Source organism: Astyanax mexicanus, chromosome 8, assembly GCF_023375975.1.
Source record: "Astyanax mexicanus isolate ESR-SI-001 chromosome 8, AstMex3_surface, whole genome shotgun sequence".
NCBI classification, from domain to species: Eukaryota; Metazoa; Chordata; class Actinopteri; order Characiformes; family Acestrorhamphidae; genus Astyanax; species Astyanax mexicanus.
In genome coordinates this window covers 15,867,801-15,883,110 of record NC_064415.1, presented here as the reverse complement: position 1 = coordinate 15,883,110, position 15,310 = coordinate 15,867,801, and the positions used below count along the sequence as shown (strand labels likewise).

The following is a 15,310-nucleotide window of genomic DNA, read 5'->3' as shown; positions in this document are numbered from 1 at the left end:
ATGCCACTATATATATGTTCTATCAACAAAACGTATAATTGCTTAAAATACACTTTATGAAAATACACATTAAATATACTTTAAAAACATAAAACATGTTTAAGCAATGTGCTTCAAATTATACTGTATGTTGAATGAAAATATATATAGAGGCATTAAATACTGCTTAAAGTGCACTTTAGTGTTTTATATCAGTAGCATTAAGGTGTGTACATAATATGTGCATCAATATTTAAAATAGCACATTTGCAATATACTTCAAGTCTATTAAAAATTATGTTTAAAAAGCACATACTTAAATCTACTTAAGCAGAATAAAAAAGCATTTACACAAAACAAAAAAAGCACAATGTAATGCTTTTAGGTTGTATTTAAATATAGCTTGATTACAACTGAAATATACTTAAGTTATAAGTTGCCATAGAATATATAGTATGTAATTAAGGAGCTAATAATATACATCATAACCTTTTCTTTTTTTTTTTACACTAGAATCAGGCTCCCCTTTGGAACTGACTAATGAGGCTTATACTGTAGCTGCTGCCTTAAACTTTTTGAATTAATCTCAGGTCAGCCATCAGTCATTTATCTGTTCAGCTTCTTTCTGTATTGTGCTAAAGATGGTTTCTGCTTTAAAATTCTCAGTTTTAGACAGTGTTTTGCATTTATTCAGATTTAGAGAAAAGGGCAGTTTCAGCAATCTATACTAAAGAGAAAACAATGGTTTAGACTGATTAACTCAGCAATAATGTGCTGCATGGGGTGAGGCAGAGCAAGGTAGAGGTTCACAGTGAACGCTAGGGGTCTGTCAAATTGTATCATATGTAATAATATCACCAACATTTTTGAATATTGTTAACAATATTATACCGTGCCATATCACCCACCCCTAATTATCACATCAGGGTATTACTTTTTTGCTGTTTTTAGCAAAAGAAAAATTAATACTGTTCTCATTTCCCATTATATATCTACTAGAGACAGAATATATCTGTCCAGTATCATTTATTTTACTTTAATCCTGGATATATGGTGATATTTGGAGTGCATTATTATTATTGTAACATTCTGGATCATTGTTGTCTGTCACAAATCTGATAAAACTATTGTATTTTTTTTTGTCTCAGTTAGGGGTGTGCCAACTTATATCGTATGCAATAATAAAATGTCATTTTCATTTTTCTTGCAGAAGTGTATTCTTAAAATATTTTTTTAATTCAGTGTTTTGTCATATCGCCAAGAATATTGTTATCATAAAAATACCATGAAATATAATGATTTTAATTTAGGGCCATATAGTCGACCCCTTGTAAACACACAAATCAAACTACTTCTTTACCTGTTAACAATACATTGATACTGAAATATCCAAAAGCATTCTCCCACATCACATTTTTTTGTATTGTACACACCTAATCTAGGCCTGTAAATATCTTAATAAATATCTCAGCAAAGGATTTATATAACAAGTGTTTTGCCTATTTATATTTTACATAAACAGTTATCTAACAAATTTAAAACATGTAAGTAACAATGAGTATAACTTCAAATTGAGTATTTAAAACCACCATCAAACAAGTGCTAGGCTCCCCTGAAGGTAAAGTGCTGTACTCTGCAAAACTGCAACGCTGTTATGTCACCACGCTCAGACATGCATCACACTCCTGCACTGATGCTGCCCTCACATAATTCATAACCCTGACAGCACGGACTTGATGGGTCACGTAAGGGCTATGTCTGAGATGAGAGCTGAAGGGCTTGCTGTGACACGGAGATGGACTGGAAAGAGGGGGGCGAGTCACAGGTCCTCTACGGGAAATGAAACAGACTGAAGGCTACACTCAGAACTACAGAACTACACCTGGAAACACTGTACACTGTACTGCACCTGCAGAACCATCAGTTCCTCATGACCCTGACCTGAGAGGAGAAGATTAGAAGTGCTATCCTTAGGGCCCTATGATTTCTGTGATGCAGAGAACACGAACAGAATCATGGAATTGAAGAATAAAAGCAGAATGCATATGTAAACACAGAATACACACAAAAATACACAGAATTAAACTAATATCAATACCAAAATAGAACAGGATCGGGCACATCTCTAATTTTGTTGTGGCCATTTCTGGATATTTTTAACCAGGTACTGTAATATGATTCGCCATTTTTCCATTAGGTATTCTTCAATGTCTTTTATGATAAACAGACCACTAGAAACCCTACAAAATTATAAAATATGCAAGAATTATGGTACAGTACCAGTCAAAATTTTGGACACACCTTCTCATTCAGTGATTTTTTTCTTAATTTTCGTTATTTTCTATATTTTAGATTTATGTTAAAGACATCAATTTATGAAGGAACAAGAAGACTATTACCAGATGCTGCAAAAGTTTACTGGTCTAAGGCTTTACTGTTTAAATACTCAGTTAGAAAACAATTCAATACACATTTTAGCAAAATAAAATAATCACATGGCTCAGCTGAAATCACACCCTCCACTCCTGTTTAACTGTGTTGGTTTTCAGTTGTTACTTATTTTACTATTTGTCCAAAGAACTGGATCCAAAAACAATTCAGATGGGGTTGGATTGTAAACAGCTGAAGTTTTACTGTTTATTACCTAATTGCATGTGTTCCTTTGCCGTTCTGATGTTTTCAATTATAATCTACAATGTAGAACATAATAAAAATAAAGAAAAGCCAATAAATGAGAAGGTGTGTCTAAACTCGGTACAAACACTGATACCCTGTATGAGAATTTGAAATAAACTTTAGTAGATAAAACATGAAACATATTGGTTCACAATGCCTCCATTAAAATAAATGTCAATGTTGGAAACACTGCACTTTTATGCATTTTTCTGACTGTCCCAAGTTTTTTCTGATTTAGGCTTGTTTTACAAGAGGGTCAGCCACGTAAAGTGAGGTCATAACTAAAAAGAGAGGACCTTGGAGGGAAGAGCTGACCTCTTAGTGATTCACACATTCTGTCTCTCATAACCAAACAACACACAAACACAAACACACACACACACACACACAGACAAAGAACCACATGGTGCTGGTGCCAAATATTCTCATAGGAATATGTTTATTCACTCTTCAGAAAGGACCAGTGGGTATTTAAAGCCCTCACACAGATGCTTCAAAGCAGAAGTGTGTGTGCTTTTCTGAATACAAAAGGGATGCCATTCCATTCTGTCACACACACACCTGTTTTCACTATGAAGACAGTCCTTGTAAAGCTCCCTCAATTGGCAAAGCCCCTATAATACACACACACTCCCACTTTATGGGCTGGTATTAATACCCCAACAGGTGTTAACTTCTGGCAGGCTGGATTTGTGTGTGTGTGTGTGTCTCTGTGTACATCTAGAATGAGTTTGAAATTGAGCCTCCGTGTAAAACCTAATACCCTGAACTGAAACACAATGAGACCATTGCAATAAGCCATCGCACTTGCTGTGCACACTGTGCTGAAAGTGATTGACAGGTTAAATGGGCACCATCATGGATATATGCAAAACAGGTGTGTGTGTGTGTGTGTTTGTTTGTGTTTGTGTGTAACAGAGAGTGTGAGAGATCACAAGATACTTTTATTAATTAATGTAAAACATTGTTAATAAGACTAATCACTGACAACTCAGAGTAATGTTCCTGGTAAAGTGTAGAAACACTATTATAAATATTTAGTAAAACAAATTACATTTAAGATTTATCTAGATTTATCCCCCATGACACAATGCTACCAGCACTGGGAGGGTGCTTCCATTAAGACACATGAATTTATGGTAGAGTTTTTAACATTAAAACCATTGTTCTTTCCAGATATCCACGTTTTTTGGATGAAATAACTGCATCCGGCCAAGTTCAAATTGATTTCAAGTCAGTATTTGCTTCTACACACATTCTTTGTGCAATTTTTTTAAAGCTTTTAACTCATCTCTTTAAGTTCACCTTTCTCTCCACCAAAACTGGTCAAAACTGGTTAGTTTACTACATAATTTGAACAGACAAACTGTCCCTTCCACTGTACCAAAATGTTTTCATGAACGTACCAGTAGAAATACTTAAAAATTACCTGAAATAAACTCTTTTTACATTGACTTCCTTTGAAAGTTTTTTTTTTTCTCTCCTGTAAAGTTGCTGTTTTGGAGATACACTGGCCAAACTTTTTCACACCACAGATTAAAATTCCTAAACCCAAATAAAACACAAATACTGTGGATTCATCTCACTGGGATTGAGAGGGCCAAATACATTCACATGTCAAAAGTAAATTCATCATAAAATATTTCTTCAGGGGACAGCTTGGGAATGCTCACATGTGCATAAGTTATGAGGTGTTATCTGGCAAATGAGGCTGAACACTGGCCAGTGAGCCACTTGATACAGTTGCTATGTGCTAATAAAGCACAAACCGAACTAAACTAGAAGAGATCAAGAGAGAGAAAGAGACAGACAGACAGACAGACTGAGAGATGCTGAGAGAGTTCTGGTCCACACAACAAACAAAGCATTTTAAAATGATGGAGTTGTGTACAGGGATCAGGCACCCTCTGGTTGCATTATGCAGAGATGACTCAAGTGTTCCATTGTATTTTGTTACTGTGTAAATGTCACTGAAATGTCATCACCTTTTTGTGTGTGAGTGTGTGTGTGTGTGTGTGTGTGTGAGTTTAATTGTTGGGGGCCATTCTTATGCTGGTTATTCTTTGGCACAAGTGGGGAAGCATGTTTGGAACCTTGCATAACTGTGTGTGTAGGTGAGTTGGTGCTCTTCATGTGACCTCAAATCAGGCCAGTCAAAGCACCTGGGACCAAAACACACACACACACAGACACACACACACGGTTCATTCCTGACAGAGCATGTTCCATGCTGAGGCCCCCACGCTTCTGTCCGCAGGTGAAGATAAATCTGTGTTCACCAAAAGATCAAAACCTCAATCAATAAAATCACTGAGTGTTGGGCCGTCACAGTGACCTAACACCCCCCACCCCACCCACACACACACACACACACACACACACACACACACACACACGTACCCTCAAAAAGAAAAAAAGCAAGGTAGGGGAAAGAATAAAGAATAGAGGAGAGTATGTGAGGAAACAATGTGAAAGAGTGGAACAGATAAAGAAGCAAACAAATCCTAACCAGAATCATACACTACATGTCCAAAAGTTTATGCACACCACTTTTAAGGAACTAATGCAGCTTTTATAAGTTGCACCCATTGCTGACAAAGATGTGCACTGTGTCACTGTGGAGAACTCCTGCCAATATATTAGTTTATCAGTGTGATGCCTAATGCCAGGTGTAGACAAGAAGGTAATATAACTGTGGAGCAGTGGAACAGTGATCTCTGGAATAATGGTCCTCAACACAATAATTGTGGGATGAGGTGTGGTGGTAGAGCTAGGCGAAATGGCCCAAAAATCCGATTTTCAATTTAAATCGATTTTTCCCCTACTAAAAATCAAAATAAAGACTAGTTTTTATTTATTTAGTTTTACTTAAATGTCTCCTTTGTGGTTAAAGTGCAACCAGAAACAAGCAAAGGTACAAGTTTAGGTACTGACACAATGCACCCTCAAACTTAAAAAATAAATAAATAAACCCATCCTCAAAAAACAAATAGAAAGAAATAAAATGGTGCCCTTTTTGATAAAACTTACAAAATAGAAAACAAGTACAATTTAATATGCTATTAAGTAAAGAGTTTTCCCCATTGGACTTGAATTGCAAAACAAAGCTTTTAAGTAAGTGTCAGTGTTCTATAAAATGAGATGATCTTTTCTCATGAATATGCAAAACATTTAACATCCTAACCTCTCTAATACTTTTGCCACTAAATGCAATCAAATCCTCACAGGAATTCTCCAAAATCTAGTAGAGAGCTATCCCAGGACAATAGACTCTAAATTAAACTAAAGCAGGAACATTTTTTTTTAATACTAATGACTTTAGAAAAAAACATTTGAAGAAACAACCCAACACTTTTGTCAGTAAAATGTATTTCAGAATGTACTTATGCTGTATATCCTGCCATTTTCTACATAGGTTATCCTTGTTATTTGTTAGTTATTTGATACATGTATTTTATTATTTTTGTTCTTTTATTATTAGATACATTCAAGCTTTGAAGAAAGAGAGAGAGAAAGGGCTGAAGAGCATGTTGTGTCCTTGATAATTTGTGCAAACATCTCTATTATTATCTATTATCTAAACCCAGTTGAATAAACAAGCCTCTTTAATGAATTTAGGTTTGGGCTTGTGCAGACATGATATTGTCTTCTTTCTATTGTGGGACAGTTCATCAATTCATAGTGCCTCTCGCATTCTCTCAGACAGACACACACACACACACACACACACAAACACAGCGAGTAACGTGCAATCGAGTAGACTATTCAAAAGCCTATAAACTAAACGTCTTGGAAATGGGTCTTGTCTCGGTCTCAGGGTGATGTAACATTAATTTAATTAATAATTGCTTTTATAAACTAACCATTTTTATTGAATAATATATTTAGGGGTGTTAAAATCAACACACTTAACAGCTCTGCTATCTATTTTACTTATTATAGCCACCAAACATACGGTAGAGGATACACTGCAAACTCTCTACTAAGTCCTTAATACTTGTTAAACTATCCTTTTACTAAATCTGGTTGCATGAGTCTGTGTGTCTTAACTAGTAACAATATATATAAACACCCAACATCCTGCTCAAAGCTCTTAAAAGGCCATTTATTCTAGGTGTAAATATTTAGTAGCCACTAGCTGCTATGTATATACTAGTTTGTGTTATAGAATAGCAGTCATATTTAAGTATGTAAAAATGAACATACCTAACAGCTCAGCTCTCTGCTTTCTTCTTTACAGCCACCAAACACCGAGTACAGGATGCACAGCACGATGCTAACATCACCTAGCATAACATAGCTAGGTTAGCTAACAGACATAGCTAGTACAAAGCTGACAGTGCACTGTAAAAAAAAAAAAGAGTGCTGATAAACAGCTTTATCACATTTGGTCTGATAATATACCCTTTCTGAAGCTCATTGTGTTGGAGGTGAAAAAGACCAAGCTACTGAAGTTAGGTAAGCTAACAGAAGCATTAGCATTAGCCTGTTTAAAGCTCAGTTTCAAGTCAGGAGTTAGTTACTATGGCTGTTCTGCCTTTATTAATTTAGCTAACATAGTTATAGCATAAAGCTGGAAGATGTTATGGCATAACGTGTGTTATGTTTTTCAACAAATTATCTAACCATATTTACAGCATAGCTAACCAGCTTTACCACACAACACACACAAAGATGGGGGAGCTGTGTGGAGCTAGCTCACTAGCTAACCTAGCTAACTTATATCCACTGCCCTAAACTGGTGGAATTCCTCTTTAAGGACAAACTCAAGAGGGTCCATACTAAGACAATGTGAGTGGGGGGGCAAAGCTTAACAAGAGAGCAGATGCCCTTCACTAGATAAGAGTTAAGGACATCTCACTATCTTATTGAGAACAGGGGAGTAAATACTGAGAGAGAGAGAGAGAGAGAGAGAGAGAGAGAGAGAGAGAGAGAGCAGCTGAATGGTATGGAAGTGAAGGATGGAGTGAGAAAGAGGAAAGAGTTATTGGGAAATGAGTGTGTTAATGAGATACAGAGCGTTCAGACATATAAATCACCCAGCAACAATGAAGTGCTTCAATGACACTGACACACACACGCGCACACACACGCACACACACACACACACACACACACACGCAAACACACACACACACACACACACACACACACACACACACACACACACACACACAAGCACTCTCTGTACTGTACTGCATTCTGATCAATTACCTGTCTTCCCGCCACCCTTCACACTCCTCACAGAAAAAGGCGCAAAACCATACAGTTATCTTTAATTTGCTTTAAATATATACAAAAAAAACAGAACAATTGAATAATACATTTACTTTAATAATTAATACTAATAATAAAAAGAATAATAATAATACATTGTAATAAAAACGCATAGAATATTATTAGAACTTTTGTCAAAGTTCCTCTATCTAAGAAATAATAAATGTGCTGTGATAACATAAAAAAAAAAAACATTGATTAGCAATTCCTCAGTAGGCAAAACAGGGAACATGGACAGCCCTAAAGCTTTACATGCTGCTTATCTAATAGGGACAGTTTCACTTTTACTATGTCTTTTATCATTTTATGATCTCCATTCATGGATTCTCCTATTTTGACCTATAATCCTTCCCTATGCAAGTGGACTATTATCTATTATATACAGCTCTGAAATAAATTAAGAGACCACTTCAGTTTCTGAATCAGTTTCTCTGATTTTGCTATTTATAGGTATATGTTTGAGTAAAATTAACATTATTGTTTTATTCTATAAACTATTTGCAGAAAATGAGAAATGGCTGAAATAACAAAAAACATGCAGAGCTTTTAGACCTTAAATAATGCAAAGAAAACAAGTTTATATTCAAAACATTTTAAGAGTTGAGAAATCAATATTTGGTGGAATAACCCTGTTTTTTAATCACAGTTTTTATGCATTCTGGTATGTTTTCCTCCACCAGTCTTACACACTGCTTTTGGATAACTTTGTGGTGCCACTCCTGTTGCAAAAATTCAAGCAGTTCAGCTTGGTATGATGGCTTGTGATCAACCATCTTCCTCAATTTGGTTAAATTAAAGAAACATATCATTTTTAAATGACCTTTTATTTTGTCTCTTAGCTGTATAACATCTTCTCATAAACATCTCTTGACAACCGAAGAACCTAATAGCTGTTTTAAGTGGAAATGAAATAAAAATGAGGGGTGGTCTCTTTGGCATGGCGTTGTACATCCTCAGAGATAGCCACTACATATGTCTGGGCTTTAAAGTGTGTGTGTGAAGTCTCTTTTGCCCTCCAGCTGTGTGATTTCTCCGCGTATGTGCTGGGGGGCGTGATGACCTTGTTAAATGCTGAGTTGGCTGTTGTGACCGCTGTTCATTAGTGTCCGTTAGCACAGACTCAATTTGACATGACAGCGTGTGACACCCGCACGCACTTAAACTGTCATGCATCAGACAGGTACACTGCAATTAGAGAGGAGAAGGCATGAGCGCGTGCACACACACGCACACATGGATGCACACGTGCCTATTTAGATGCTACAGTGCACATCCATGTTGTTATGCATGTGAAGAGCCTGATATGGATTCTTAAGAAATTTACCAATAGGAGATGTTTATAGTAACATCTGATAACATATCTGATCTTCCTTTATTTTTTTTCTATAATAGTTACCATTTTGAATACATTGAGGCTGTGCTTCAACAGCATCGATTAACACCCAGCTGTTATATATATGCAAATTGCACATCTGCACACTCCTCTGCATTCAACTTTACTTTACACTAGCTTAACCCTTTAAAACCAAGTCTTAATTTTTTTTATTTATTTAACTTTCAGCTACATCAATGGGAAAATTATATAATAAAAACCTAATATAATAGCAAACCCATAAATTTTATATTAAGTGAATAATAATAAAAACAATAGTTATAATAATATATATTTAAAAATAATATTATGTATGATACATTTACTGATTAATAATTAATTACATTAATATAGTATATAAATCCACTTAGAAAATACCAAGAGTGTGCAAATTTGTCATCAAAGCTAATTATGGCTTCTTAGAAGAATATAACATATATAAAACATATTCTATTTTTTAACACTATTTGTTTATAAAATAATTCTGCACTTTTGAGTGGTACCCTGTGTTATTAAAAAATATAAATATAAATTTAAATAGTTGAACAGCAGATGATTGTAAAACATCCCAGATTTTCTTTTTCATTTTTTATTTGATGGTTCAGGTTTTAATGGGTTAGACAAGTTGAATTATAGGGTTCTGACAGGACTGAGAGAGAGGGACTGAGAGAGATTGAAGGAGAGAGAGGGAGGGAGAGAGAGATTGAGACTTATCAGATCAGAATTCAGATAGGGTAAAGTTTCTAAAGTGAAACAGGGTCTAAATTCTCTTGTTCACCCTGAGGAAAAGAAGTAAAACTACAGAAAAAGAGAGAGACATTGAGAGAGAGAGAGAGAGAGAGAGAGGGAGTGAGTGAGAATGAAAGAGAGTTCAGCACTCTCTAAGGAGTATTTCCTTTGCAAAATTACACACCAAGGGCTTTCTCCCTCACTCCATCTTCATCTCTCACTCTCTCTCTCTTTTTCTCTCTCTCTCAGGGTTTTTGTGCTGACAGGCGAATCTGTGCTTATGACAAGGCAACACTCAGAGCACCGTCAGCCGCTGATTCTCCCCCATCAAAGCTGAGGCAGACCCCTCGCCATTTCCATAATAAAACAATAAGCACAGCACTTTGGAGCTGCATCCCATGATCCCTGCTGCAACAGAACCAGAGGCAGGGCAGGCCTGCTCGTGGTGGGATGATGCTGTATTTTACCACGTAATTACAGCTGGGCAGCCGGCGGTGTGGCGCGGCAGATGCTGTGCTACGCGAGGATGCTTTCCCTGGTAATTACCATGATAACTTGGCACTCGCCTGTCATCAATATCCCAACGTGATGACGCGCATGTAGCCAAGCCCTCTGAACTGATGGGTCTCGCTCAAGTGCAGAACTCTCTCTCTCTCTCTCTCTGTGTGTATGATAATCTAAAACCCTGTTCTAGCTGGATTACATTTTTAGTTTTAATAAAAAATATAACTCCAACTTTCCATTAAAGCTATGTCTAAGCTCTATGAAAACATTTATAACACATTTTAATGCATTTATAACACATGGCTCAACTAACTATGGCTCTAAAAAGTTATAAAAATGCATCAAGCATCATAGCCATGATTAATATGCCCCATGAATTGTGTTTATAAAGTACTGTACTGTATTTTACTACAAACCTGCCTACCTATGAACACCCATAAAGAGTTATGCTATATATTATTTCAAACCTGTTATAACATAACATAATGTAATTATACGTAGTTATAATAGCTTATAGTTATTTATAATGTGATATATCATGTCTGTGTATGCTCCAAGAAAAAGGACAGACTTTTATCTTGAAAATAGATTATCTATAAATATATGTAATTTTAACACACATTATAAACACATCATATAATGCAGTGTGATTTTATAATACATAATAAGCAAGAAAAAAATTATATGAAGAATAACAACTACAAGTACATAATTATTGATTTTTTTTACAAGTTTATATAATAAAAACATGTTTTATAATAAAACATGTTTGCCTTCTATAATAAGTTATTTTTATTTAGTTCATTTTTTTTATTATGAACTCAGTATTTTAATTATGTTTTTTTCTCAACAAAAAACAAACATTCAAATATTTTTTGTATTTTTTTTTTTTCAATTTATTTAAATCAGCATCAGGGCTGTGTTAATCTGTAAGGCAAAAATCTAAAAAATAAAATAAAATAAAATAAAATAAAGAGAAAGTTTCGGGTTCAGTAAATTACAGAGGATTAATCAATCCATTAATGCTGATAATCAAGATTATGAAAGGTATGAAAGATCAGACTTATCATTTAATTAATTAAATTATTATTGAATAGCTTGAATTTCAGTACATATAAATTATAGATTTTTTAAGGAGAGGAGTCGTCTGGCTCACGAAGAGTTAAAGAAAGAGTCTGGGCTCATAAGAGACTGAATTATATCACTAGTGTTGTTCCTTCCACTGTACAACGTGTCCCCATGTCACCCCTGTACCAGAGGATAAGGTTAAATCTGCCACAGGCATTTATTCATAGCAATTTCCCCACAACATCCCAAACATCCAAAATATTCTAATGTCAATTACACAGGAGTGTCCCCTCTATATTTAAAAGCACATTCATATGTAAATTGTAAATTGAGAGAAATGCATTTATGAAAAACAGTATTATTATTTTAATAGGCAGGAGGCCAGGGCGGCCTGATAATGAGAGAGACCCTGTTCACTACCCAGTCCACTACTCAGACTGCACCTCAGTGGCTCCCTCTGCTGGCAAGGGCAATTGAAGGACTAAGGTTTCCGAATCAAGGTCATGGTCAGCCCATGGCAATAAATGTGTTAGAAAGAGTTATTTAAGTGATGCCATAAAAGAACCATTTTGGTTTTGGAAAAAAAAAAGAAAAATAGAAAACATATCTACAGTATATTTTGGAAAAAAAACTTTTGATAGTTTAAAAGACATATGTGTAAATGTTCCTAACCAACAAATCTTTAGGAAGGTTTGTTTCCATTGACTTTTCCATTCTTTTTCTGGAACCACAAATGATTTTGGGGTGTATTCCTTAAAAAAACATTTTACAGTTAAAAAAAACCTTTATTTCACTGTTCTAGAACTAGTATTGTGTCCCATGGAAGCTAAAGAATGCTGCACACATTTGCAGAGTATGTGTTTGTGTTCTCTTGCATTAATTTTGAATGTGCACAAGACACGGTGGATCTCTGGCACTCATTGTCAGACCTAACTTGTACTACAACAAGATACTACCTTACAACTTATACAGGGATGAGCATTCCCAATCCTTTTCCCCTTGGGTAAAACTTCTTGATCAATTTAAATACTAATATCCCATGTCTTTTAGCATATCAGTCCTATTTCATTTTAAATCACTTACATGTTAAATTGAAGAACATCAAAAACTGAACAAATTTCTCAAACTTCAAACCAAACCCACTCAGCTATGTTTCAAACTCTATAAATCTGTATAACATGCATTCTATCTTTCCAGTAACAGTAATCGCTGCATTATCTTGTCTCAGGAAAGGAAGATGTCTGTTGAAGATGGTTCAGTTCCACGCCACTTCTCTTATGAAGTCATAAAACTCTGTAGGCCTCTGCCTGTATTGTTTACCACTAACCCAACATGAACTCATCAGCCGTCTGACCGATTTATTGTGACAGAGTAAAGGCATCACTGTGGTTTATTACACAAACAAGAAACACCCACAGACCCAACACACACAAACATAAAAACACAACACACACACATATGCTCTTTCTTTATGCATGCATTTTCCAGGTAAGGGCACGAGAGAGCGGGACTCGTAAATGTAGCCGTGACATTTTTACATGAGCCTGAATGATTGCGACATGTGTCAAGTTCAACTGTCGGCTGTAATTTAACAGGTGCCGTCTCTGGCACTGCAGCATAACACCAGCAGATAATCATGACAATTACACCATTATTACACAGCAATAACCACTCTTCACTACCAGACAGCAGACACCCACATACTCACATCCTATTGATGACCCTTATGGGGGGACTTATGGGAGGAGAACCTCTCTCTTAACTTAAAGTTTCAGTGTAAAGTTACATTTATACCACAGGCCCAGTGTAAGATACAAATATGTGCATCATAATAATGGACAGGTTAATCATAAATATTCTTTATAACATCAAAATAATTAGACCACACAACCTGTATATTGGGCTAAGTTTAGATTCTCCGAACACTCTAAGCCTAAACCACTCGACTCAACTCTTCTTTTGTGGTTTTTCATTAGGCAAATTTGTTTTTTTAGTATCAGCTGACTTTCAGTGTAGTGCAGTCAATGGAGCTATTTGTAAAATGCCCAAGCTACAGTAATGATCACAGTTGTTGTCTTTTAACCATCTCACAATAACATTACTTGAATTGGAGGCCAACAAAAAAATCCAGCAAAATCTGTCATCAGCTACTTTTCAGCCACGTACCAAAAAACAAACAGAGTTCAGAAGTGTAAGTACCATGCAGTGGAAAGGTGCCAAGAGAAGTCAAAGTGTCAAAGAAGGAGGTCATCATAAAGAAAAAGTTTGTCTGTCTATTCTCGCTGAGAACGTTTTAAAAAAGACATTAGTTGCCTTTCTCACATTAACATAAAGTTAACTTGAGGCCAAAGGAAAGGGAACCCTTTTGGACTCACCCGGTCTCTTCTCCAGTTTCCTCCCTCGACTGCCACATAGTCGCACTTTTGAGATAAGGATGAGGATTTGTTTCTGACAGAGGGACTTGTTGCTCTTGGGGCAAGGCTTGCGCTTGCTGGCGATTTGCCGGTTGGCCTGGGGGTCCTTCACTTCCCTGCGCTGCCGGATCAGCGAGCTGGCGAGGGCGGCCATCTTGTCGTGCCAGGATCACCTGTCAGTAGGCCACTAGCCTGTCTGGTCACCAAAGGCAACGGACAGGAGCGGGCAGAGGGAAGCACGGACAGCGGGAGAGCTACAGGGTCTCCCAAGGCAATCAGCAAACAGGGAGACAGTTAAAGAGAGAGTCAGAGAGAGAGAGAGAGAGAGGGGAAAGGGGCAGGATCTGGGAGTCAAAGGGGTGGAGTTCACACCAAATAAAGTCCCAGCAAAGTTTTCTTTGGTTGGAAAAAAACAAATGAAAAAATAAAAAAACAAATCCAGAGTGTCTGTTTTAATGAGATTACAGTTGTTCCTCAGACAACAGCTGCTGACCTTGTTGTTGCTGAAGTGGTGAGTCCAGTTGCTGGTGTGGTATTTTAGATGCTGCGCCGATAAAGTACTGCTGGACCACGAGTGTGGCAGTGGGTGATTAGCGGAGTCATGTTGCTGCTGTCAGGTAGCAGAGAGTGAGGCACCACTCATCCATACCTTACTCTATCTCCATCTTCTCAAGTCTCTCCTCTGCAGTCCCGTCCCGGACGAGCCCCCACGCCACATGCACTTTCCCCAGCTTCTCTCTGACTTTGGAGGCTCAGTAGAAATCAACATAAACAATGGATCAGACCATCCAAAATCTCTGACTTGCCAATTGGGACAACTCCAGACCAATCTTCTAAAATATATTAAAATTTAAAAAATATATATATATTTTTCACCTGAAATCTATTCTTGCTCTCATTAACATTAACCGGACGAGATACAAAAAATGCTTTAAAAAATACAAAGAAAAGGAATTTAAAGAAATCAAACCCTGGTTCGGTCGTCCCAGAAGCTCACGTCCAGAGTGAAGGATTAGAAGAAGAAGAGAAGCGAAGACAGAAGAAATCGGACGAAGGATGGCTTCCCTCCTCTTTCAGCCCCCTGTGCATTCCCTCCATCTCTAGCCTCTGGGAAAGGGTTTGTAAATTTCACAGGCTCCCTCGCACAGGGGTGACATTCATGAACAAGGGAGAGCAGACACAGACTGAGAGAGACAGAGCGAGAGAGAGAGAAAGAGAGAGAGTGCAAGAGAGAGAGAGAGAGAGTGAGAGGAGGAGAGAGGAGCAGCGTGGTGTTCAGCCCGGCTCTGGC

General features: G+C 36.8%; 1 protein-coding gene across 1 annotated transcript in view; it reads right to left on the bottom strand.

Moving 5' to 3' along the window:
- Positions 1-14,871, bottom strand: part of fgf11a (fibroblast growth factor 11a) — a 110,618-nt gene extending 95,747 nt beyond the window's left edge. Inside the window, exon 1 of the mRNA XM_007250162.4 lies at positions 13,981-14,871. Within this exon, the coding sequence (XP_007250224.1) occupies positions 13,981-14,173 (193 nt within the window). The 5' untranslated portion in view covers positions 14,174-14,871. The remainder of the gene's footprint in view (positions 1-13,980) is intronic.
- Positions 14,872-15,310: the final 439 nt, after the last annotated feature.